The sequence below is a fragment of the Anabrus simplex genome, chromosome 9, assembly GCF_040414725.1.
Source record: "Anabrus simplex isolate iqAnaSimp1 chromosome 9, ASM4041472v1, whole genome shotgun sequence".
Classification (NCBI taxonomy): domain Eukaryota; kingdom Metazoa; phylum Arthropoda; class Insecta; order Orthoptera; family Tettigoniidae; genus Anabrus; species Anabrus simplex.
The window spans coordinates 72,102,339-72,126,091 of record NC_090273.1 but is presented as its reverse complement, the minus strand read 5'-3'; the positions used below and the strand labels follow the sequence as shown (position 1 = coordinate 72,126,091).

General features: G+C 39.2%; 2 protein-coding genes across 5 annotated transcripts in view; one reads left to right on the top strand and one right to left on the bottom strand.

Moving 5' to 3' along the window:
* Positions 1 to 23,392, bottom strand: part of CCDC53 (Coiled-coil domain containing 53) — a 54,294-nt gene extending 30,902 nt beyond the window's left edge. For 2 of the 3 annotated variants that reach the window (XM_067153794.2, XM_067153795.2), the window contains exons 1-2: positions 23,220 to 23,392; positions 11,427 to 11,591 (exon numbers count right to left, since the gene is read on the bottom strand). In XM_067153794.2, coding sequence (XP_067009895.2) covers positions 11,427 to 11,591; positions 23,220 to 23,270 — 216 coding nt within the window. In that variant the 5' untranslated portion in view covers positions 23,271 to 23,392. The remainder of the gene's footprint in view (positions 1 to 11,426; positions 11,592 to 23,219) is intronic. The other variant, XM_067153793.2, reaches the window with a different exon arrangement.
* Positions 20,509 to 23,753, top strand: part of Tnpo-SR (transportin 3) — a 239,055-nt gene continuing 235,810 nt past the window's right edge. The window contains exon 1 of one of the 2 annotated variants that reach the window (XM_067153792.2): positions 20,509 to 20,573. Coding sequence is in view for 1 of the 2 variants with exons in the window: in XM_067153791.2 (XP_067009892.2) it covers positions 23,508 to 23,624 (117 nt within the window). In the remaining variant the exon portion in view is untranslated. Of the gene's footprint in view, positions 20,574 to 23,374; positions 23,625 to 23,753 lie in introns of those variants that run through there. The other variant, XM_067153791.2, reaches the window with a different exon arrangement.

Below are 23,753 nucleotides of genomic sequence, written 5' to 3'. Positions count from 1 at the left end.
GTGTGATTAAAATATCTGCTGCCATAAAATCATATAAAACACTGGACAGGTAATAAAATTGTTACTCTCAGTTCATTCAGTTTCGAAATCAGGATCGCCACTGAATCCATCTATGCCGTCCACGATGTCAGAATCTCCTTGAAGTTTCTGGTAAAATTGTTTGGCATCTGCAAGTATTAGGTGCAACAGCAAATTAAAGTCTCCAAGTTTGGCTTCAGAGATACGTTTTCCATTTGGCCACAAAGGTATTAATGCCTGATTAAAGGGAACTCTAGTTTCCCGTGGTCGTCCCAGTCTTGACGTATTTAGATTTACTTCCATATATTCACAATCAAATTTAGTTTTCACGTACATACTGAACGGATGTGATTTCAAGAACCGGATTTCTTTTAGTTTTTGCCAGTTTATCTTGCAACCATGGACATCTGTTTCCCGATACACGATCAGTTTTTCAAGTTCAGCTGAACTGAAGAACTATGTGCGTTTCATCTGGCAAAGAACAATGGGATTTTTCTGCCTGCAGTTCCTGATTACGTTTACGTAGTCCTCTGCAGTGTATAAATGCTGATGAAACTGGAGGGCACGCTAAATATCTGCGAAGTCACTGCTTTCATTATTCTGATCTGCAATTCACTGATTTGACGTGTATTACCTAGCATAACATGTTAAAATACTGTTACAGTGAAGCCTTTGCAGCTTCTCCCATGACGAGATGTGAGGAATGAGGCGCTTGGTCTAATGATGCAAAATGGAACGTCGCATAGTCTACTGATGCAATTTACAGTTTAACTGATTCCTGCAATGTCGCTTAGGTTTTCAGTTTACTGATAACTAATGCCCTCTTGCAAGACAGTGGGGAATTTATTATAAATAGTTCAAGCTTTCCTCTACAAGATAGTGCTAAAATCTCATTTTCCGTCAAATGGTGCTTAGTCTATTGATGCATAACTCCATCCAATTAGAAGAAAGAGCAGTTCCTGGTAATTCTAAAAAGGTGCCACTTACCAGTGCCAAACAGAACAGATTCTACAGAGGGAGGAAGAAACAAAAACACAGTCATTCACCAGTCAATGTAGATACGAGTCCATGGACATTGACAACTCCATTTACATAACGTATTCACACATTTCTTAAAATATTGCAGCCAAGTCCCAACACAGCTGACCCATATTTTTTTAAACTCACAGATCATTTTCTCTTGCATTTACCTTACTACCGTGAAATTGTTACAGTAGGCCTAAACACAATATTCACTGCCTGCCAGTTATGACGTCACGCTTTTATGGTCTTCGTTTTTGCTACTGGTTTAATGATATAGATGTTGATTCCCATAGGGAATCTGAAATATTTGTTCCGAATGAGTAAATTTATAATACCAATATAAATGGTCCGTTATTGGACATTATAAATTTTCCAGCTAACTCATTCCTGTTGCCAGCGTTTCGCCCCCATGTGCTAGGCTGGGCTCATCAGTTGGTACCTAGCACACCTACCAAGACGCTGGATAGTGCATACCATGCAGGCCACTGCGTAGGCTCATTGTAGCTACCGGCAGTGCCAATGCACTATGAGAGACTTTGTCTCATTATAAAAAATTGATGCCTGCTTGGCCATCAGATGATATAGATGTTGATTCCCATAGGGAATCTGAAATATTTGTTCCGAATGAGTAAATTTATAATACCAATATAAATGGTCCGTTATTGGACATTATAAATTTTCCAGCTAACTCATTCCTGTTGCCAGCGTTTCGCCCCCATGTGCTAGGCTGGGCTCATCAGTTGGTACCTAGCACACCTACCAAGACGCTGGATAGTGCATACCATGCAGGCCACTGCGTAGGCTCATTGTAGCTACCGGCAGTGCCAATGCACTATGAGAGACTTTGTCTCATTATAAAAAATTGATGCCTGCTTGGCCATCAGATGATATAGATGTTGATTCCCATAGGGAATCTGAAATATTTGTTCCGAATGAGTAAATTTATAATACCAATATAAATGGTCCGTTATTGGACATTATAAATTTTCCAGCTAACTCATTCCTGTTGCCAGCGTTTCGCCCCCATGTGCTAGGCTGGGCTCATCAGTTGGTACCTAGCACACCTACCAAGACGCTGGATAGTGCATACCATGCAGGCCACTGCGTAGGCTCATTGTAGCTACCGGCAGTGCCAATGCACTATGAGAGACTTTGTCTCATTATAAAAAATTCCCTATGGGAATCAACATCTATATCATCTGATGGCCAAGCAGGCATCAATTTTTTATAATGAGACAAAGTCTCTCATAGTGCATTGGCACTGCCGGTAGCTACAATGAGCCTACGCAGTGGCCTGCATGGTATGCACTATCCAGCGTCTTGGTAGGTGTGCTAGGTACCAACTGATGAGCCCAGCCTAGCACATGGGGGCGAAACGCTGGCAACAGGAATGAGTTAGCTGGAAAATTTATAATGTCCAATAACGGACCATTTATATTGGTATTATAAATTTACTCATTCGGAACAAATATTTCAGATTCCCTATGGGAATCAACATCTATATCATCTGATGGCCAAGCAGGCATCAATTTTTTATAATGAGACAAAGTCTCTCATAGTGCATTGGCACTGCCGGTAGCTACAATGAGCCTACGCAGTGGCCTGCATGGTATGCACTATCCAGCGTCTTGGTAGGTGTGCTAGGTACCAACTGATGAGCCCAGCCTAGCACATGGGGGCGAAACGCTGGCAACAGGAATGAGTTAGCTGGAAAATTTATAATGTCCAATAACGGACCATTTATATTGGTATTATAAATTTACTCATTCGGAACAAATATTTCAGATTCCCTATGGGAATCAACATCTATATCATCTGATGGCCAAGCAGACATCAATTTTTTATAATGAGACAAAGTCTCTCATAGTGCATTGGCACTGCCGGTAGCTACAATGAGCCTACGCAGTGGCCTGCATGGTATGCACTATCCAGCGTCTTGGTAGGTGTGCTAGGTACCAACTGATGAGCCCAGCCTAGCACATGGGGGCGAAACGCTGGCAACAGGAATGAGTTAGCTGGAAAATTTATAATGTCCAATAACGGACCATTTATATTGGTATTATAAATTTACTCATTCGGAACAAATATTTCAGATTCCCTATGGGAATCAACATCTATATCATCTGATGGCCAAGCAGGCATCAATTTTTTATAATGAGACAAAGTCTCTCATAGTGCATTGGCACTGCCGGTAGCTACAATGAGCCTACGCAGTGGCCTGCATGGTATGCACTATCCAGCGTCTTGGTAGGTGTGCTAGGTACCAACTGATGAGCCCAGCCTAGCACATGGGGGCGAAACGCTGGCAACAGGAATGAGTTAGCTGGAAAATTTATAATGTCCAATAACGGACCATTTATATTGGTATTATAAATTTACTCATTCGGAACAAATATTTCAGATTCCCTATGGGAATCAACATCTATATCATCTGATGGCCAAGCAGGCATCAATTTTTTATAATGAGACAAAGTCTCTCATAGTGCATTGGCACTGCCGGTAGCTACAATGAGCCTACGCAGTGGCCTGCATGGTATGCACTATCCAGCGTCTTGGTAGGTGTGCTAGGTACCAACTGATGAGCCCAGCCTAGCACATGGGGGCGAAACGCTGGCAACAGGAATGAGTTAGCTGGAAAATTTATAATGTCCAATAACGGACCATTTATATTGGTATTATAAATTTACTCATTCGGAACAAATATTTCAGATTCCATATGGGAATCAACATCTATATCATCTGATGGCCAAGCAGGCATCAATTTTTTATAATGAGACAAAGTCTCTCATAGTGCATTGGCACTGCCGGTAGCTACAATGAGCCTACGCAGTGGCCTGCATGGTATGCACTATCCAGCGTCTTGGTAGGTGTGCTAGGTACCAACTGATGAGCCCAGCCTAGCACATGGGGGCGAAACGCTGGCAACAGGAATGAGTTAGCTGGAAAATTTATAATGTCCAATAACGGACCATTTATATTGGTATTATAAATTTACTCATTCGGAACAAATATTTCAGATTCCCTATGGGAATCAACATCTATATCATCTGATGGCCAAGCAGGCATCAATTTTTTATAATGAGACAAAGTCTCTCATAGTGCATTGGCACTGCCGGTAGCTACAATGAGCCTACGCAGTGGCCTGCATGGTATGCACTATCCAGCGTCTTGGTAGGTGTGCTAGGTACCAACTGATGAGCCCAGCCTAGCACATGGGGGCGAAACGCTGGCAACAGGAATGAGTTAGCTGGAAAATTTATAATGTCCAATAACGGACCATTTATATTGGTATTATACTGGTTTAATGTCGCACTAACACATCAAAGATTTTCAGCAACACAAGGATTGGAATGGTAGTGCCCGCAGCCTTAGCCAGCATTTGCCTGGTGTGAAAATAGGAAACCATGGTAAACCATCTTCGGACTAGCGATGGTGGAATTCTTTATGGTCTGACTCCGAGGTCAGCCAGTTCAAGTCCATTGGTGGGAAACATTTTCACCATCAGAATGATTTATTTATTTCGTATAGCAAAAGAATACACTGTTACGACAGTACAAATACGTTGAGCTCTGAAAAGAACCATTCCTAGTTTTAGTCATTTTTCTCATATCCCTTTCAGACCGTGTATGCACAATTGTGCAGGTTCATATTTTATTTACGTCTGAGCTTATTTGACGTTTTCTTGGCTCTAGACCGGACTGCAGTGCTTGTGCGGGACACGTAGCATGTATTTCAGTTGTTTTTATTTAGCGCTTGACCACCAGGGGGCAGGAATAAGAGTTTAAAAATACAGTTCATCAGCAAGATGGCGGGAAGCAGTAATGCCTAAAATAAGTATTTATTTATTGCATTCATATTAATCTAGAAACTCTACTGAATATGAGAATATAATCACTTAAGTGTGTAAATTGTTTAGCGAACATAAATTGTGAACTAACAACATCGTACGTAATACCATGAGGTTTTGAATGTTGATACGCACAAGAGCCGAGCTAGGTTTCCCTACAGGCAATGCATGCAAGAGTGCTGGGTGCTGCCACCAAAAGGACTGTGAAAGCAGAACTCGTACTCTATGTGAGAAATGTAATGTATAAGATATTAATTGTTTAAAATACATTGTTCAGCACTGTAAAATAGAACATGTGATCATGTACATGTGTACATTCACATGTACTGAGCTGAATTCTTTTATTTTTTATTTTTTGTAAGTGGAGAATTAAGTTCTGACACGCACAGTAGTGTGGGTTCTGTTTTTTAGCTGAAAGTTCTCATTTTGACTGTAAAAACATATATTTCAGATCATTTTAGTAAGTTCTTGACATACAAACGAAAATTCACACCTCCAGTTTTCTTTCAGATCCGACAACAATGTGCTGCTGCCAAAAGGGAAGTAAAAGCAAAACTCGTCCTGAGTGTAGAAAATGTCATATTTACTTATGTTTGAATGAAGATTTAATTATTTTAAGTTATTCCTCACTGTAAAATAGAACATTTGATCATGTACATATGTATATTCACATGCATTGAGGTATTTTTTGTTTTTTTTGTAACTAGTGAATTAAGTCCGGACACGCACAATTGTGTGGGTGCTTTTTCTCAGATGTTAATTTTTATTTTGCAGAATAAACTAAAAATATATGTATTTAAGAGCATTTTAGTCAGCTTTTGACGTACAAACAAAAATTCACACCAGCAGTTTTCTTTCAAGTCTGAAAGGGATATTGGAGTATCCTCTAATTGCTTACCGTATTTACGCGAATAATCCCCACATAGTTTTTTAAAAATTTGAGGCACGAAATTGGGGTGCGTGTTTTATTTGCGTCAAAGCAAAGCTTTAGGTCCAGCACCAGTAGGGTAGGGGAGGTAATGGTATACAATTTCCAACCATTAGACTGCATGTCAAAAACTTAGATTCAATTCCAAACACCTCTATGATAAATAAATAAATAAATAAATAAATAAATAAATAAATAAATAAATAAATAAATAAATAAATGAATGAATGAATGAATGAATGAATGAATAAATAAATAAATAAATAAATAAATAAATAAATAACCGGGCGAGCTGACCGTGCGATTAGGGGGTGTGTAGCTGTGAACTTGCATCCGGGAGATATGGACATATATATAGACATCTGCCTGCTGTCATTTCTTGATGGATACAGTACTTTTGCATCCATCTCTTGGCACAGGCCAGAGTAAAGTGTAACTTCCACCGAAGTCCCAGTCAACATCCATGGCTGTGACAATATGGAAGCTGCTGGGGTATGGGTAGTACTGAGTAATGACATTCAGAGCACGACTAGTGCATCTGAGTGTTATGAAAGGTGTTGCTCATAGGGTCAGTCGTGCTGCAATAGCACTTTCTGACCCAGTGAGGAAAGCAATGGCAAACTACCTCACTCCTCATCTTGCCTAGTACGCCTCATTTTGGTGCTGCTATTGGTTTTTGGGGTTTCCTTATAACCTCATAACCTTTGATGGTGTTATTTGAGGATCCAACCAGCCCCTGCGCTGATGACCTAACAGACAGACATATATAGACATAAAGCTAAAAATTACAGGCCAGTCAGTTTGACATGCATTGCTTGTAAGCTTTGGGAAAGCATTCTTCCCGATTACCATATTTACGCGAATAATCCCTGCATATTTTTTTAAAAATTTGAGGCACGAAATTGGGGTGCGGGTTTTATTTGCGTTAATGTTGGCATTTAATATTTCAAAATGAGCCTTCCTAAAGTTAGGGTGCAGGGATTATTCGCGTAAATACAGTATATTAGACATGTTTGCAAAATTAATAACTGGTTCGATAGAAGGCAGGTTGGGTTTAGGAAAGGTTATTCCACTGAAGCTCTCAACTCATAGAATTCCATCAAGATATAGCAGATATCTTGGATCCAGGAGGTCAAATGGACTGAATCGCGATTGACTTGTCTAAGGCATTTGATGGGACAGAAATTAGTGCAATTGGACTAGACAAAAGAGTGACTGAATGGGTTGCTATATTTCTGGAAAATAGATCTCAGAGAATTAGAGTAGGTGAAGCTTTATCTGACCCTGTAATAATTAACAGGGGAATTCCTCAAGGCAGTATTATTGGACCTTTATGTTTTCTTATATATCATCAATGGAATGACAAGAGAAGCAAGAATAAGAAGAGGAGTGCGGCAAGGCCGTCCTTTATCACCTTATCTGTTTAATATCTTAATAGAATTTGCTATTAGAACAGTAAAAGAAAAAAACCAAACGGATAAATTTTAATGATAAACGGATTCATAGTATTCGCTTTGCAGATGATATTGCATTGATAGCTGATTCAGAGCACAAAATGACTAGGATGCTCGGTATACTAAACAACACATTAGACAAGTTCAGGCTAAAAATAAACACAAAGAAAACAAAAATGTTCGTCGTTCAAAAGAAGAAGACTGAATTGAAAACAAACATTAAATTAGGCTGTGAAAAAATAGATCAGGTTAAAGAGTTTTGTTATCTGGGTAGTGTTATTACCGATGATAATCAGTGCCTGACGGAAGTCAAAAGAAGAATTGCTATGGCAAAACAAGTGTTTCAAAGCAGGAAGAATCTATTGTTAAATAAGCACATAGGAATTGAAACCAGGAAGAAATTTATTAAAACCTTTATTTGGAGTGTGCTAACTTACGGTTGTGAGATCTGGACATTGGGAAAACAAGCACAATCAATACTATAAGCTGCAGAAATGTGGTTCTGGAGAAGACTAACAGAGACGAGTTGAACAGAAAAAATGACAAATATCCTTATCTTGAATGACGTTAATGAGAAACGGACCTTAATTTATCCTATAGAGCAGAGGAAAGCTAAATTACTAGATTCAAGAACTGGAAAAAATCCACAGAAAAGCAGCTTGATTTGTTCTGGTGATTTCCAACAAAAGAGTAGCATTACTCAAATGTTGCAAAGTTTGGGCTGGGAAGACTTGGGAGAAAGGAGGCGAGCTGCTTGACTAAGTGGTATGCTAAATTAAGAACCAGGGTTAGGTTTAATGGTCCACCCAATCAATACACCCGACCCTAGTTCTTAATTTAAACTGTATCAATGCGGATCTTTATGATGAAGTTCGTAAATTGTAAGTGGTATGTTCCGAGCTGTCAGTGGAGAGATGGCATGGAATGACATTAGTAGACAAATTAGTTTGAGTGGTGTCTTTAAAAGTAGAAAAGATCACAATATGAAGATAAAGTTGGAATTCAAGAGGACAAATTGGGGAAAATATTCATTTATAGGAAGGGGAGTTAGGGATTGGAATAACTTACCAAGGAAGATGTTCAATAAATTTCCAATTTATTTGAAATCATTTAAGAAAAGGCTAGGAAAACAACAGATAAGGAATATGCCACCTGGGCAACTGCCCTAAATGCAGATCAGTAGTGAGTGATTTGATCTTGATAGTGGGTTCGAACCACACTGTTGGCAGGTCTGAAGATGGCCGTGGTTTCCCATTTTCACACCTAATTAAGGCCACGGCCACTCCCTTCCCACTCCTAGGCCTTTCCTATCCCATCGTCACCATAAGACTGACCGACTGACCTACCTTCATTCTTCATATCACCTACAACTTGGGTTTAAATGTCACAGTGTGTTGAAATGGAGAGTAGTGCACTATGCGACAGGAGAACGTAAAGACTAGGTAAACAGTTGATAGGGAACCCAGCACCTGGGCAACTGCCCTAAATGCAGCCCATAACAATAAATACTTCAATAAACACCTAAACTGCAAAGAACCAATAGAATTCCTTAACTTGGACAACACCACCACCACCAGAAAACATCACCCCCACCACAATACAAAAAATAAATTTACCAAGCACTGACGAGATGAAAAATTACGAAGTGCAGGAGAAGAAAAAAGAAATGCCATTCATCAACATCTGGATTAAAGAAAAACTACCAGACCACTGGATTAGAGTCATCATCTACCCACTTCACAGTAAAGCAGACAAAACAGACCCTGACAATTACATGGGAATCTCATTCCTAGAGATAACATACAAAATCCTTTCAAGAATCATTCTTTAACAGAATCCAGTTACAATTTGAAAAGTAACTAGGAGAATACAAGGGAGGTTTCAAACCCTTGAGGAGTGTTCTGAACAGATAATGAGTTTTAACTGAATACAACACAAGAAGAAACAGAGGCATGGTGATAACATTTATAGATTTCAAAAAAGCATATGACTGCATCCACTAAAACTTCTTGAACACCTTGGATTATAACCTAATAAACATAAAACTGACCCTCACAAACACCAAGCCAAAAGTGAAGTTCAGGGGCAAATTATCAAAACCATTTGAGATCAAAACAGGACTACACCAGGGTGATGGACTATCACCAGTACTCTTCAACTGAGCTCTAGAAATGGTAATGAGGGAATGGTTTAAGAAATGCCCCCAAAAATAAAAACAGGCACAAATATCATAACAAACTGCTTTGGTTTTGCCGACAGCTTGGCATTACTAGCAACTGACTTAGATGAAGCTAAAATGCAGAAATCAGAACTTCAAAACTTTGCGACTAAAACTGGCCTCAGGATACAATTCGAAAAAACAGAAAGTATGCCCCCAAAACCTACATCATTAAAAGAAATACTGTAATCATGAATGGTAATAAAATCAAAATTGTCAACCAATTCACATACTTCAGAGAAGTAAAGTAATAACAAACAAGCTAGACGCAAAAACCTCAGTCCAAAGAAAAACAAACAAGCTAGTTAAAGTACAAAAATTAACCTGGGACAACTACCAAAACAAAAAACACAAAAAAAAAAACTACCTGAACAAACAATCAAAAACCAACAGACTCCAGAAGATGGAAAAAAGAATTGAAAGAACCTGCTTAAAAAAAAAAGAGAGAGAGAGAGAGAGAGAGAAAAAAAAAGAAAACAGAAAGACAGACAGTGCTAGATAGTGCCCAACAAAGAAAGTCATGTACAAAGAGTTGAAATCCATTACTGATACTATGCATAAGAGGAGGCTGGGATTCTTTGGACACATACTGAGAATGCAGGATTTGAGACTTCTGAAACAACTGGTACAGTATAATCTCAAAAAAGTACAACAGGATGTAAATGGATCGAAGAAATAAGAGAGGAGCTGAAGGAAATTGACCTTACATCAGAACACACCATAGATTAGATAAAATTAAACAAAAATAAATCCAGGATATACTAACATCTGCTTCACACTAAAAAAAAAAAAAAAAAAAAAAAAACGAGCTTGATAGCTGCAGTCGCTTAAGTGCGGCCAGTATCCAGTATTTGGGAGATAGTAGGTTCGAACCCCACTGTCGGCAGCCCTGAAAAATGGTTTTCCGTGGTTTCCCATTTTCACACCAGGCAAATGCTGGGGCTGTACCTTAATTAAGGCCACGGCTGCTTCCTTACCACTCCTAGGCCTTTCCTATCCCATTATCGCCATTAAGACCTGTCTGCATCAGTGGGACATAAAGCAAGTTGTAAAAAAAAAACTGCCAATAAGCATAAATATGTCACCAGAGATCTTTTACACGCTGACACTGTACAACATGAATGTCAAATGGACTTTTCTATCCCCTTCAAAAATCTGACTATCTCTGCCGGGTTTGAACCTGCAATCTTGGGAATCCGGAAGCCAACATACTACTATGGATCAACACAGGGGGCTAAGAATGTTATTACATGCACTCAGATGCACATATATTGACAACATGCTGCACTGTAAACTGAGAGTAGAATAAGTTCTTGGTTCCAAGTACTTGCAGTTTTACAGGTAGACAAGGTTGCGATCTCTCACCCTTATTGTTTGAATTATTTAGTTCTTTTATCCGGGTTGAACCGTGTTGTTGTTTTCTGTACATTACGCACAGTTTGCCGACGTACTCACGAGACAGCCAGGGTGCTTAGGTCAGCCAGAAAGGGTAGGATATATAAGACCAATGTCAGGAACCACTCTTGTAGTGTGATTGCTGCCTGGGATACTGATTACCTCGGATTGAGTAAGCGTATTTCAGTCGCCTTGACAAAGAATAATGCAATGTATTCAAAACGTTGGCAAACTGTATGTAATATACAGAAAACAACAACACGGTTCGACCTGGAAAAAGAACTATATAATTCTACAGACTGTGGAAGCTTCACTTCTAAGATACTTATCGTTTAAAATTTGCATAGATCATTCACTCAAAGCCATTAAAATAGCAGTGGGGATTCAGAACTTGGAAATGCCAATGGGATTGCTATGTTGCACCATTACATATTCCTTCTACATCACTCAGCAGGGCAATCATATTTCTCAAGATGGAGAGAAGTATAATTACATGAACTACATATGTATTGTATATTTTACGGTAGATCAGTGAATGTTTACCTTAGCTTCAAGTATACTCAAAGAGGCATCCAATTTTTCTATCCGTGCATTAAACTTTTCCAAGCGCTGTTCACATGATCGGGCAAACTTATTGAGGAATGACACAGTGTTGGAAATGAAATGATTTATAAATGCCAAAGTCCTCTTCTGATGTATTGCTCCAACCTAAAAATGAAAAAAAATTACATACACACAACATTTTAATACCCTTATATATAATTCCATAAGGAATATAAAATTGTGGGAGTGTTACATCGTATGACCTTGGGAGATAGCTTAGTCTTTAAATCATAATTCTACACGGTGTCCTTGAAAAAGGTTCCAATATTTACAGAGAAGGAAGCATGCATTAAACAAAGCAAAAAGATCCTGTAATCACTGAACGCAAACCCAATATGTTTGGAATTATGATCCGCTACCATTACCACCAATGATCACCATGTCTTTGTAATTACTCTTCATAACATGTGCTCGATGTGACCGCTGTCCATTGCAATACAGCTTTCCACCCTACGTCGCAATTTGTTTTACGTTGCACCATCACAGATAGGTCTTATGGCAAAAAGGGATAGGATAGGCCTAGGAGTGGGAAGGAAACGGCTGTGCCTTAATTAAAGATTCATGTTGGGCGTCACCTAAACCTAAGATGAAAATAGGCCAGTGCCCCATCATGCATGTACCACATTTGCAGTCGTTTACGACCAATGGTTAGGTAGAAACATATTTTCGTCTTTTGTTCCATACGACCCTCCATAAATTATTGGAACATCATGATCATTGATATAAGTTGTAGTGGACCATAACTCCAAAGTTATTGGATTTGCGACCAATGTTTAAAGGTCCTGTTTTCCTTTGTTTGTTGCGTGCTGCCTTCTCTGAAAATAATGGAACCTTTTTCAAGGACACCCTGTACAGTCTGTGTCAAAACGGAAGCATTTTGAGCTAGAGAGGCTACTCAAAATTGCCCAACAAAGGAGCTGTTATGTTGTTGCATTATCCCACATACTCATGGCACTGCTCTCCATGGAAAACTTCACTGTGTTAAATATCACTCGCACCAGGCCAAAATATTCTTTCCTCATAAAAATGAATGCTACAGAAACAACTTCCCATTCGACACAGACTATAGGACCTTGGTAAAAGTAATATTGTTCTACTAAGTATCATGTTTCATTGAATAAATATAAATTATGTCATAACTAACGAATGATTTTTCAGGGTTGATGCCTTATATGAAAACCCAAAGTTTCAATATTAGTTAAAAAATATTATTTAAAACAACTAAATACTGGGTTGCACATATTGAGTTAAAGCTCTGTGCAGGTCAAACGAAAAGAAATTCTGAGCTACAGTGCAGTGAAATGACCAAAGATTGAAAACAAAGAAAAAATGTATTGAATAGGCTGCTCTTCATCGTGTGATATCCATATCTGCAATTTATCGGGCCACATTATACTGAATTTCTCTTCTATCATTCATCCTGAAATATGGGTTGTGCAGTGAATGCACCTGCTGCCTCCTATAGACAGAAGTAAATGCTGAACTGTGGTGAGTGATTGAATGATTGATTCCACTCCCAGGCTTTCAAATCAAACTTTTGGTTTTACACAACTGTTGATATCCTTATCATAGCCACTGGACCTTAAGTTTTATGCAGAATCCAAACCACCAGGGCATGACGTTTCCTTTTGAAAATCTGACATGCATTGTCCAGAATTCAAACCGCAGCTGCCTTGATGAAAAGCCAATGATGATAACAGTCGACTATCATGCCCGTGAGACTGTCTTGGCATTGCCTACTATGCCTGCCCAGATCATCAGCCCTAGACTGGTTTGATGCAGCTTTCCATGCAACCTTATCCTGTGCCAGGGTGAGTAAAGTATCAAGTGTTGGAACTTCTATAAGGCTTCATTGTCCAGAGAATGTAGTTCCATATTTCAACACCATGCACTGCACGCATCATTTGGTCTGAACGAGTAATGGTTGAGTGCACTGTTGTGTAGGCATGACACACCGTATTAGAGGGTGAAAAATATTGTTTATGTGTGTACTGAGTAGTGTTATTACAGTAAATGTAATTATCATCGTGAACATGCCAGGATGTTTTGTATCAGGTTGTAAATCTGGGTATGTGTAAAGGGGATGGTGGCCACTGTTTCAGACCTAAACAAAATTGTTTGAGTGAATGGAACAGAAAAATTCCAAGGAGTGATAGACAAGTGATAACTTTGAACGATCATGTGTGTGACATACATTTTGTGACGACATGCTGATCAAAGTGGATACTGTTAATATAGATGTAAAAACAGTGGAATTGGTTTGTAACAGGCGGACGATGCTGTGCCACATAATTTTCCCGGAGTATCAAGCTACTTGAGTTTCAAACCCCGTAAAAGGAGAGCCCTGCTAAATTGCTCTCTACCAACCAACCCCACCCTCAAAAAACTGATGGGAGTTTGACAGAATAGAACAATACTAACATCATACTTAATTGTGATAATTCTGTCACCTATCAACTTTGGAAGGGAAGTGAAAAGCTTAAAATGCTTCATCGTTGAAAATAGGAGGAAACGCCATAATCAGGCCAAAGAAATAGCAAAATTAAGGTCTACTGTACTCAAATATGTATGTCCAATCCTTGTCCCGTTTCTCTATGGGGTTGCCCTTCTTGATGTCAGCCTTGTCAGAGGAGTTCTTGAGCTGTGAGCTTGCATCCAGAAGATAGTGGGTTCGAATCCCACTGTCGGCAGCCCTGAAGATGGTTTTCCGTGGATTCTCATGTTCACACCAGGTAAATACTGGGGCTGAACTTTAATTAAGGCCACAGCCACTTCCTTCCAACTCCTAGGCCTTTTCTATCCCATCATCGCCATAAGACCTATCTGCGTCGGTGCTACGTAAAGCCACTAGCAAAAAAAATAAAATAAAAAATTAAGGAGTTCTTGAGATGAAATTAATATCATGATACATGATAGTAGGAAGGGAGAGGGTGAAACCTGGTGCTGGAACATGGCCTACACCTGTCATATAACACCAAGAGTCTGCTCAAGGCTTTATATCTCCATCCAACTGATGAGTCACCATTAACAGTGTCATGTGCTCTCTATCCACATAAGCAATGTGGTTTGGAATTGAATCCAGGCTTTTGATACGCAATCTAGTGATTGGAAATTGTATACCACCACCTCTCCTACCTTGCTGGCCAATATTCTGATGGTGAAAATTTTTCGTCCTGTCAGGGACTCGAACCGGCTAACCATAGACCATACAGACTTTAGAGAAAGATATGAACATTACAAAAAGCATCAGTTGCCTCCATTGCCATAACTTTATATTTTAAGAAAATTATCGCATGGACTGAAGTGTAGTGTAGTGATATGGAGTGAAGGGATGAAATCCCCATCGATGGTATCTTTACCTTGTCGTGGTGGTAGGGCTTGTGTGGTCAAAAGATCCAGAGAGCTATGCCGGCGGTAGCTTAGCTACTGGTAGGGCCTCCCTTGCCGGACAGGTTGAATTTGGCAAGATCTCGGCCATTTGGCGTGGCCTTCACTAAGTCTTGCATGGTGCAAACGAGAGGGCAGGAGTTGCAATTAAGGAGGTGTGCCATGGTTTGTTCTTCTCCGCAGACACAGAGGGTTGACTCTTCAGATAGACCCCACTTCTTTATATTGTTCTTAGATCGACCGACCCCAGACCGTAGACTGTTCAGACTCTTCCCTGTAGACCACGACTCTTCATAACCGGCTGGAAGAGTTTCAGATGGATCCATCCATCCATTGAGATGTAGGTTTCTGGATCTCCAGGAAGTTAGTCTTGATGATTGAGGTGACTCTGAAAGACATTCAGTAGAATGAACAAAACTTCTTCTCGATTTCAATCATTGTTGAGCCGGTTGATAATCATGTAATGGATGTGTTTGTGAAATGTCTACTTTAGATTTTTCATGTTTGGCAGCTACTTCACGTCTAATATCTGGGGGAGCAATGCCAGCCAAGCAATATACCTTATCACAAGATGTAGATCTTAGGCAACCAGTTATACGCCGGCAAGTTTCATTTAAAGCAATATCCACCTGTTTGGCATGACATGATCTATACCAAACAGGGCATGCATATTCTGCTGCAGAGTAGCTCAGTGCTAAAGCAGTAGTTCTCATTGTTTGAGCTTGCATTCCCCAGCTGGGACCGCATAACTTGCGAAGAATGGAATTTTGCGTAGATACTTTATGTTTCGTGTTAAGACAATGTTGTTCATACGTGAGTGCACGATCCAGAGTCACCCCTAGATATTTAGGTGTTGAGCAATGATCCAAGAGAGCACCTTCCCAGAAAAACTTCAGTTTTCTTCTTGCTTGCATATTCTTTAAGTGAAAAGCGCAAACTTGCGCCTTTGAGGTATAAAGTAATAACAAAAATTATGGCTATGATCGTCTTGTCATAATATGATGCCTTTAAGTTGACTTAGAACCTCAGGCAAAGAAGAAAATCTCTAATGTCTGATGTAGAACAAGCACTGACTTGCTGGAGGAAGCAGGCAGGCCATGTAAACAAAGGAGTGAAGTCCTAAGTCAACTTAAAGTCATCATATTATGACAAAAAGATCATTACCATAATTTTTGTTATTATATGTATTTTTATGTTATCATTCCTGCAACATTATCTTTGTCTGGTATACATATGTTTTAATTATCACATAATCTTTTTAATTTTTATTTGGCTGAAGATGACCATTAAGTGGCTGAATCTAGTCCCAAGACTGGTGTAATATTATATACTTGATATATTATATTGAAACGGTAGACCCTCTTGTCAATTTATTTCTTACAATTCCACTTCAGTACAGAACAAAAATTAAATTTAAAGCTTATAAATGCTGTACTACAGTCGCATTAAGACCAACTAACATTAACTCCGCCTTCTGGCGAGAACGTTGAACTACATGAGTTCCACCACTTATTACATTACTCGCCCTGCCTGTGCTAACATTTTCATTTCTACATAACAGCTACATTCTCCATCTTATCTGATATGTTTGTCTACCCATAATTTTCTTACTATTTACACTTCTCTCAAAAACTAACTGGACAAGTCCTGGGTGTCCTATCATTCTATATCTCGTCTTCTGATCAAATTTCACCAAATAATCCTCCTGTCATGAGTCTGAAAGTCGGATGGCCAGCACTCAACTCCATACAGCGCAACTCGATGAACTGCTATTCGGCATATCTTCCACAGGGCTGGCCAAACGGTCGATCACGACTGCCTATTGCGTAGATCGCAATGTTTGTTTCTGGAAAAAATTAAAATTCATCTAAAGCAAGTGTGACTGAGATATAATTTCTGGTCCCTTTTACATGAAGACCAATCTCTTCTTTGAAATCTACAGCTCTTCATTTGACAGCATTTTCTGTTTCCACCTACCTTTGTGAAGCAGCCCACACTTTAATGAAAATTATCAAGGCAAAATATAGAATGTGTCTGACCAATGTAAAGACCTACTATTAATTATCCTTAACCAACTGAAGTTCAGAGTTCAAAAATGACCCAACTCATTACCCTTAGTCTTTCAGGAGGGAGAGAAAGCGTAAATACTTGTAAATCGCTAATATTAGCTACATACAATGTTTTACAATTTATGTATGCAATATTCAGCTAATAATATCATAAGTATGGGGTGGAATTGGGACATTTTTGAAATATATGGCTTAATACAATAAAAAATACAGAAGTGATCTTATTCATTGCTGTTTATTTTCAGCAATCATTTACAATTTAATTCCAATTCATTTTTTGAATTATTTAAATATTTGTACTTTTATTCCAGTTATTGATAAAGGAGCTATGACAACACACAACTTCCTCAGGTCTCTTAGCTTCTCTGGCTTAACTAGAGAACGTATTTCTGAAATAACATTATTCTTTACCAAAGGAAATGTGTAGGAGCATCTTTGGAAAATTTTTGTAAGCACTGACACTTACACCTAAAAATAAAAGTAAATATTATATAAATGCCAGCCCCGTGGTGTAGGGGTAACGTGCCTCCCTCTTACCCCGAGGCCCTGGGTTTGATTCCTGGCCAAGTCAGGGATTTTTACCTAGACCTGAGGGCTGGTTCAAGGTCCACTCAGCCTACGTGATTAGAATTGAGGAGCTATCTGACAGTGAGATAGCGGCCCCGGTCTAGAAAGCCAAGAAAACGGCCGAGAGGATTTGTCGTGCTGACCACACGACACCTCGTAATTTGCAGGCTTTCGGGCTGAGCAGCGGTTGCTTGGTAGGCCAAGGTCCTTCAAGGGCTGTAGTGCCATGGGGTTTGATTTATATAAATAGTAAACTACCATCTTCATTATACAGTCGATAACTATTCCCTGATGGTTATTCAAAATTACAGGCATTTGCACACAACTTACCTGCATTGTGAAACCGTTTCTCTCAGCAATTTGTTTCCCTGCACTATTTATGAATGTGTTGCCTGATACTTGTGCTTTCTTTAAAATATTTTTGTCCCAGTTGCTTTCTTCTTCTTCTTCTTCTTCTTCTTCTTCACTTTTATAACCATGAACTTCAGTACATTCTTCATTACGATTAATCTCTCTACTCTCCTCTCCTCTACTTTACTCCATTTTACTGTATTCAACACTAGAAGCATCCCATTTGGAGCTCTATAATTCCATATTTCAAAACTATCCCAACTCCTTCTGTTGGTACGTTCTTGAAATATACACAAAATCAAATGCGATAGCATTGTGCTTTCCCCTTGGAGTTGGGACATTACCTACATGTACAAACATGCATCCTAAGTTACACTTTCAATATGTGCATTAAAATAAATTTAGCACATGTGGAGTTGGGAAATTTTTGAATTCACATTACAATCCATCTTTCTCTCAACTTTCAGCAGATATGCAGTTCTGTGCAGGGAGAGCAAGACGACGATGTTTGGACTCAGTTTCTAATAATTTAAAGATAAGAAGTATAGAACTAAACAAGGCCACAGAAGTAGTTACGAACAGAGGTGGCATTTAGTAAATTCACACAGGCTTGCAGACTGAATGCTGAAAGGCATAAGAGTCTATATTTTATAGTACATCAAGTGCAGAAGGAAACTCAATGTAAACCGTGCTATCGGCTGATCGGCAAGGGTAAAATTAGTTCCCCGCTGACAGATTTCATTTACATCAGAGACGTTTCAGATAAGCTGTGTTATCCAACTGAAGAATTAGTGTGGATAATGACCATAATTTTCCAATTCGTGTACAAAGTTGCAAAGTTTGTGTCTACCAGAATGTGTGAAGCTTGACTGACATTGTTCTGCCTGTAATGACAAAATCCTGTTTACTAATGTGCACCTTATCTTCTGATAACGGTCATAACAAGCAGTTAAGCAAGCTGATTTGTAAAACAGCAATTCCTATTTTTACAGAAAGGAAAAAATACTTAATAAACTACAGAATGACTTGAACATGTTAAGCACCTAAATGGAAAACATTTAAGTCGGAAGATATTAAGAGTTTAAGCTGTCTGCAGCAGACAGGAAGACAGTGAGGGACATCCTTGCAGTGCTCTGAAGTGAGTAGTGGAGAATTGTAACGCTACTGCATGACCAGGGTTCCGGCTGGAGTGACAAGGCATTATAAGCATAGCAGAAGTTTGATGGCCAGGAGGAAGTGGAGGAGTTCTCAGTATGTGAGGTAGAGAAGGAGCTACGGAAGATGTGCAGTGGCAAAGCCACTTGTCTGGACAACATACAAATCGAGACCTTCAAATCACTTGGCTCATATGGCGTGTGGTTCATGACAAAGTTGGCCAACCCCATTTTGAGTAAACAGAGGATACCAGATGCCTGCAGGAAGAGAGTAACTGTGCCAGTATATAACAGAAATGCTAATGCACAGTAATGCACAAACTACCGTCCAATCAAGCCAATGAGCCACTGTATGAAGTTGGTAGAGAGATTTATACAGGGCTGGCTTCGCGAAATACTGAAGACCAAGATTACAGAAAACCAACTGGGATTCATTAAAGGATGGGAACAACAGATGGGATCTACGTTATCAGGACTGTGCACGACATATATCGCGAGTTCCAGAAACGACGTTTTCATTGACCTTGAGAAGGCCTCAATCACATTCCAAGAAGTCATCTGGGAAGGTCTTAAGAAACAGAAAGTACCACATTGTTTATGTTGCAGTCATTCAAGTTATGTATGAAGGCAGCAAGATGAGAGTAAGAGGGACAGCTGGACTGAGTGACTTGTTCACCGTCTGGCATGTCCACCATCATGGGCACGATGACGCAATGAATCCAGGGTCACTCTTCACAGATGACATTCTGCTGATCTCAAAGAGCAAAAGAGAAGCCCAGGAAGAGCTGAAGAAGTGAGTGGAAGTATTGGGACGTGAAGGTCTGAAAATTATTGGAAGGAAAATGGTCATAGGTTATGAATTTCATTATGGCCCATATTGACAATTGATCACTATCAAAGGGTAGAAATAGAGAAGGAAAAAGGAGTACATAGAATGCAACAGGCAGAAGGATGGCACAGTTTACAGTAGGTGGTGCTGACCTTGTTAAAACTGAGAACTGTAAGTACCTTGGGAGTGTGCTCAACCAGAGTGGTGGTTGCAAGGATGTTGTCAAAGCAAGAGTGCTTGTAGACAGAAAAAGTCAAAGGAACTAAAGAACAAAGTGTATAAACAAGTTGTAAGACCAAGCAAGATATACGGCTCAGAGTGTTAGGCGTAAGAAACAAGGAAGAGAAGATGCTCCACTCAGCGGAAATGAGAATGCTTTGAAGGACAGTAGGCGTCACTGTTGCCGATCGTAGAAGGAATGAGGACAATGAAATTAAAATGAAATTTGCAAGCATTATTAACATAACAGAGGAGACTCTTCTGGTATAGGCATATGCAAAGAACAAAACAAAGACACTTGCTCAGGAGAATAACGGTGGAGCAGAGGGAAGGAAAACGAGGCCGTGGAAGACACAAACTGACCTTGGATTGGAAGGTCAAATTAGATATGGCAGAACTTGTGCTCACTGCTAAGGACACACAGGACAGTGTGCTATGGAAAAAAACAGTGTCATGTCGCCAACACCACATAAGGGACAAGCAGAAGTAAAAGTAGAAGAAGTTGTCTCAGGTAACTGGAATTCCGTCCAATTACTACTTCTTTGCACTTTTCCCATTAGTGCTGAAAACATTTTTCTGCTCTAGTTTTTCTCTAATAGCTCAACTTGCGATGTAACAAATGTTGCTTTCTGAGACTATCAAATAGATATTGTCTCCTATCACACTTTTCAGCCTGAGACTACTTCAGTATACATTATTTGTGATTCGACAAAATTCAAACTTAAGAGATTTCCCAACAGATGTGGATAAATGAATAATAATAATGTTATTTGTTTTTATGCCCTACTAACTACTTTTACAGCTTTTAGAGACACTGAGATACCGTACCAAAAATTAGTCCTACAGAAGTTCTTTTACATGTCACGAGACACGAAGCTGACATATTTCTGCACCTTCAAATATCACTGGACTGAGCCAGGATTGAACCTGCCATACTGGGGTCAGAAGACCAGTGCCTCAACTGTCTGAACCACTCAGCCAGTATGTGGACAAACTGAAAACATGTTTCATTTGACACAGTTGCTCCTTAAACATTATGAACTTTGGACCTCTTACATTTAGACAAATATTATATTAATTCAAAGTAAAAAAAGTCACTGTTACTGCATTCTTTACAAAATAGGCTTGTAGTACTGCCTCAACAATGCAACAGCCACCAGCATCTTGAAAAGGTACGGCAATCAAATGAGGAACTTGCTGCTATACAATATAAGTTTCTGATTACTTCCTCCTTCACTTGTCCTATTACTTAGAAGTAGTTTAGTGGAAAGCGGTGCAGGTACTGGTTGAACAGTTTATCCTCCTCTTTCCTCAGGGATTGCGCACGCTGGTGCTTCTGTTGATTTAGCAATTTTCTCTCTCCACTTAGCAGGGGTATCATCAATTCTCGGAGCCGTTAATTTTATTACCACAACTATTAATATACGAGCCCCGGGGATATCACTAGACCAAACACCTTTATTTGTATGAGCTGTAGCTATTACCGCTCTTCTTCTCCTCCTCTCCTTACCTGTTTTAGCAGGTGCTATTACTATATTACTCACTGACCGAAATCTAAACACCTCTTTCTTCGATCCTGCAGGTGGGGGAGATCCTATTCTCTATCAACACCTATTTTGATTTTTTGGCCACCCTGAAGTCTATATTTTAATTCTTCCAGGGTTTGGTATGGTCTCTCATATTATTAGTCAAGAAAGAGGGAAAAAGGAAGCATTTGGTACTTTAGGAATAATTTACGCAATAATAGCAATTGGACTCCTCGGATTCGTCGTATTGTTTATCACTGGTAATTTCCCAAGTTAAAAATTTAAAAAAAAAAAAAAAAAAATATATATATATGGATGCTTGATGCAGCCCTGGTACAGTATGGCAACACCTGTACAATATCAGTCATTAATTGCAGATGGATTAAGAAACAACATTTAGGCTTTTATTTTTAAGGTGTTCTTTGTGATAAAATGCTATATACAGTTTTATGGTCTGTTATTGTTTAACTATATTCTAATTCTACTGCCATTGCAGCTCAGGGAACCATAGAAAAAGTAGGGTTCATTTTAAATACAAGATTCGGGCAAGTACACTGGTAAGACCCCAATTACCCCAATTACCAGGCGAGTTGGCTGTGCAGTTAGGATCGCGCAGCTGTAAGCTTGCATCCAGGAGATAGTGGGTTTGAATCCCACTGTCGGCAGCCCTGAAGATGGTTTCCCATTTTCATTTCAGGCAAATGCTGGGGCTGTACCTTAATTAAGGCCACGGCCACTTCCTTCCCATTCCTAGGCCTTTCCTATCCCATCGTCGCCTTAAGACCTATCTGTGTCGGTGCGACGTAAAAGGAAGTGTAAAAAAAGACCCAAATTAGAGTATGGGACCATTACCAGGATTAATTGATCTCAGAACTGGAAGAGATACAAAGAAAAGCAGCACTATTTGCGCTGTATTTGCAACAGTGATTGATTCCGTTGAATTCTATTCACGTTCGAATTAACCAAAGTTCCATAGTTGTATATTTTGTAGACCTCAGTAAAATAAGTAGAATGTTTCATTATGTTGTTTGTTTTTGTTTAAAGTGGCCTAACATCTATGTCATTGGCCCTTTCATTATGTTTAATAGAAGTCTGAATCCATGAACAAAATATGCATTGCTACGTCCTGTCTCTACTCCCTCTTACTTTCTTCATTCGAATCTAATTCGTGGTGTTGAGAAATAAAATGCTTTAGTGCGGCTTAAAAAAAAAAAAATATCAGACGTTACATCAAGGTGTCCGCGGTCCGAATCCACGGCAGTGAACATGGGGTTCTTTCTACATGAAAAGTCAGTCCCCGTGGCTCGGATTCCTCGTTTAATTAGAGGTTCTGTGCCTATAATCACGATATCAACAGTAACATAACCTATTGTCATCTCAACAAATTAAATTAAAATTCAGAATTTAATTCAGTAGGTTAAATTACAGCGAAAAAATGCAGTGACATTATTTATTCTTTACTTTACACCATTTAGGTAGGATTGATAAAAACTACGATACATGTTTAACCATCAAAGAGTTGTCAATTTTACACATAATTTTGACATCTGTCATACAAAGCGCCGAGGGAAAAGAATGTTTTTTGAATTCGTAATAAAGATGTGGCAGCGGGAGAAAACGACTAAACATACTTGCGTGTAATCCACTCCGGGTCCAATAATTGGCAAACCATCCACATCCATTTCCGAAAATATAATTTTTTCTCATTAATCTCTGTTGCTCATGAGACAATAACCTAAAATTGGCGATGTCACAGAATGCAATGGCTGGCTGGCGCCATTTTTAGAGCGCTCAGAACAAACGAGAACCGTCATCCGCACAATTTGTAAACTGTAAAAGATCTTCCGGAAAGAAAACAACTTCTATCGTTTATGAAAAGTTTTGTTGTGACAAAGTAATGTGTTATACTGCTCTATAAGATGGATTCGTCTCCTCCTCTAGATACTGTATATCAAGCTGTATTTACTTTATACCATAATCCTGATCCGTCAGAAAAAGAAAAGGCATCGTTATGGCTAGGGGAACTTCAAAGATCGGTAAGAATTTTGTTTCTGATTTATTTCAATATCACACATATATGCAGTTTCTATAGTTTGGCTTTATTTGAACTGCTTGCTTTCATTTAAATCGTACCAATTTCTATAATTATTTGGTTAAGAAATTTA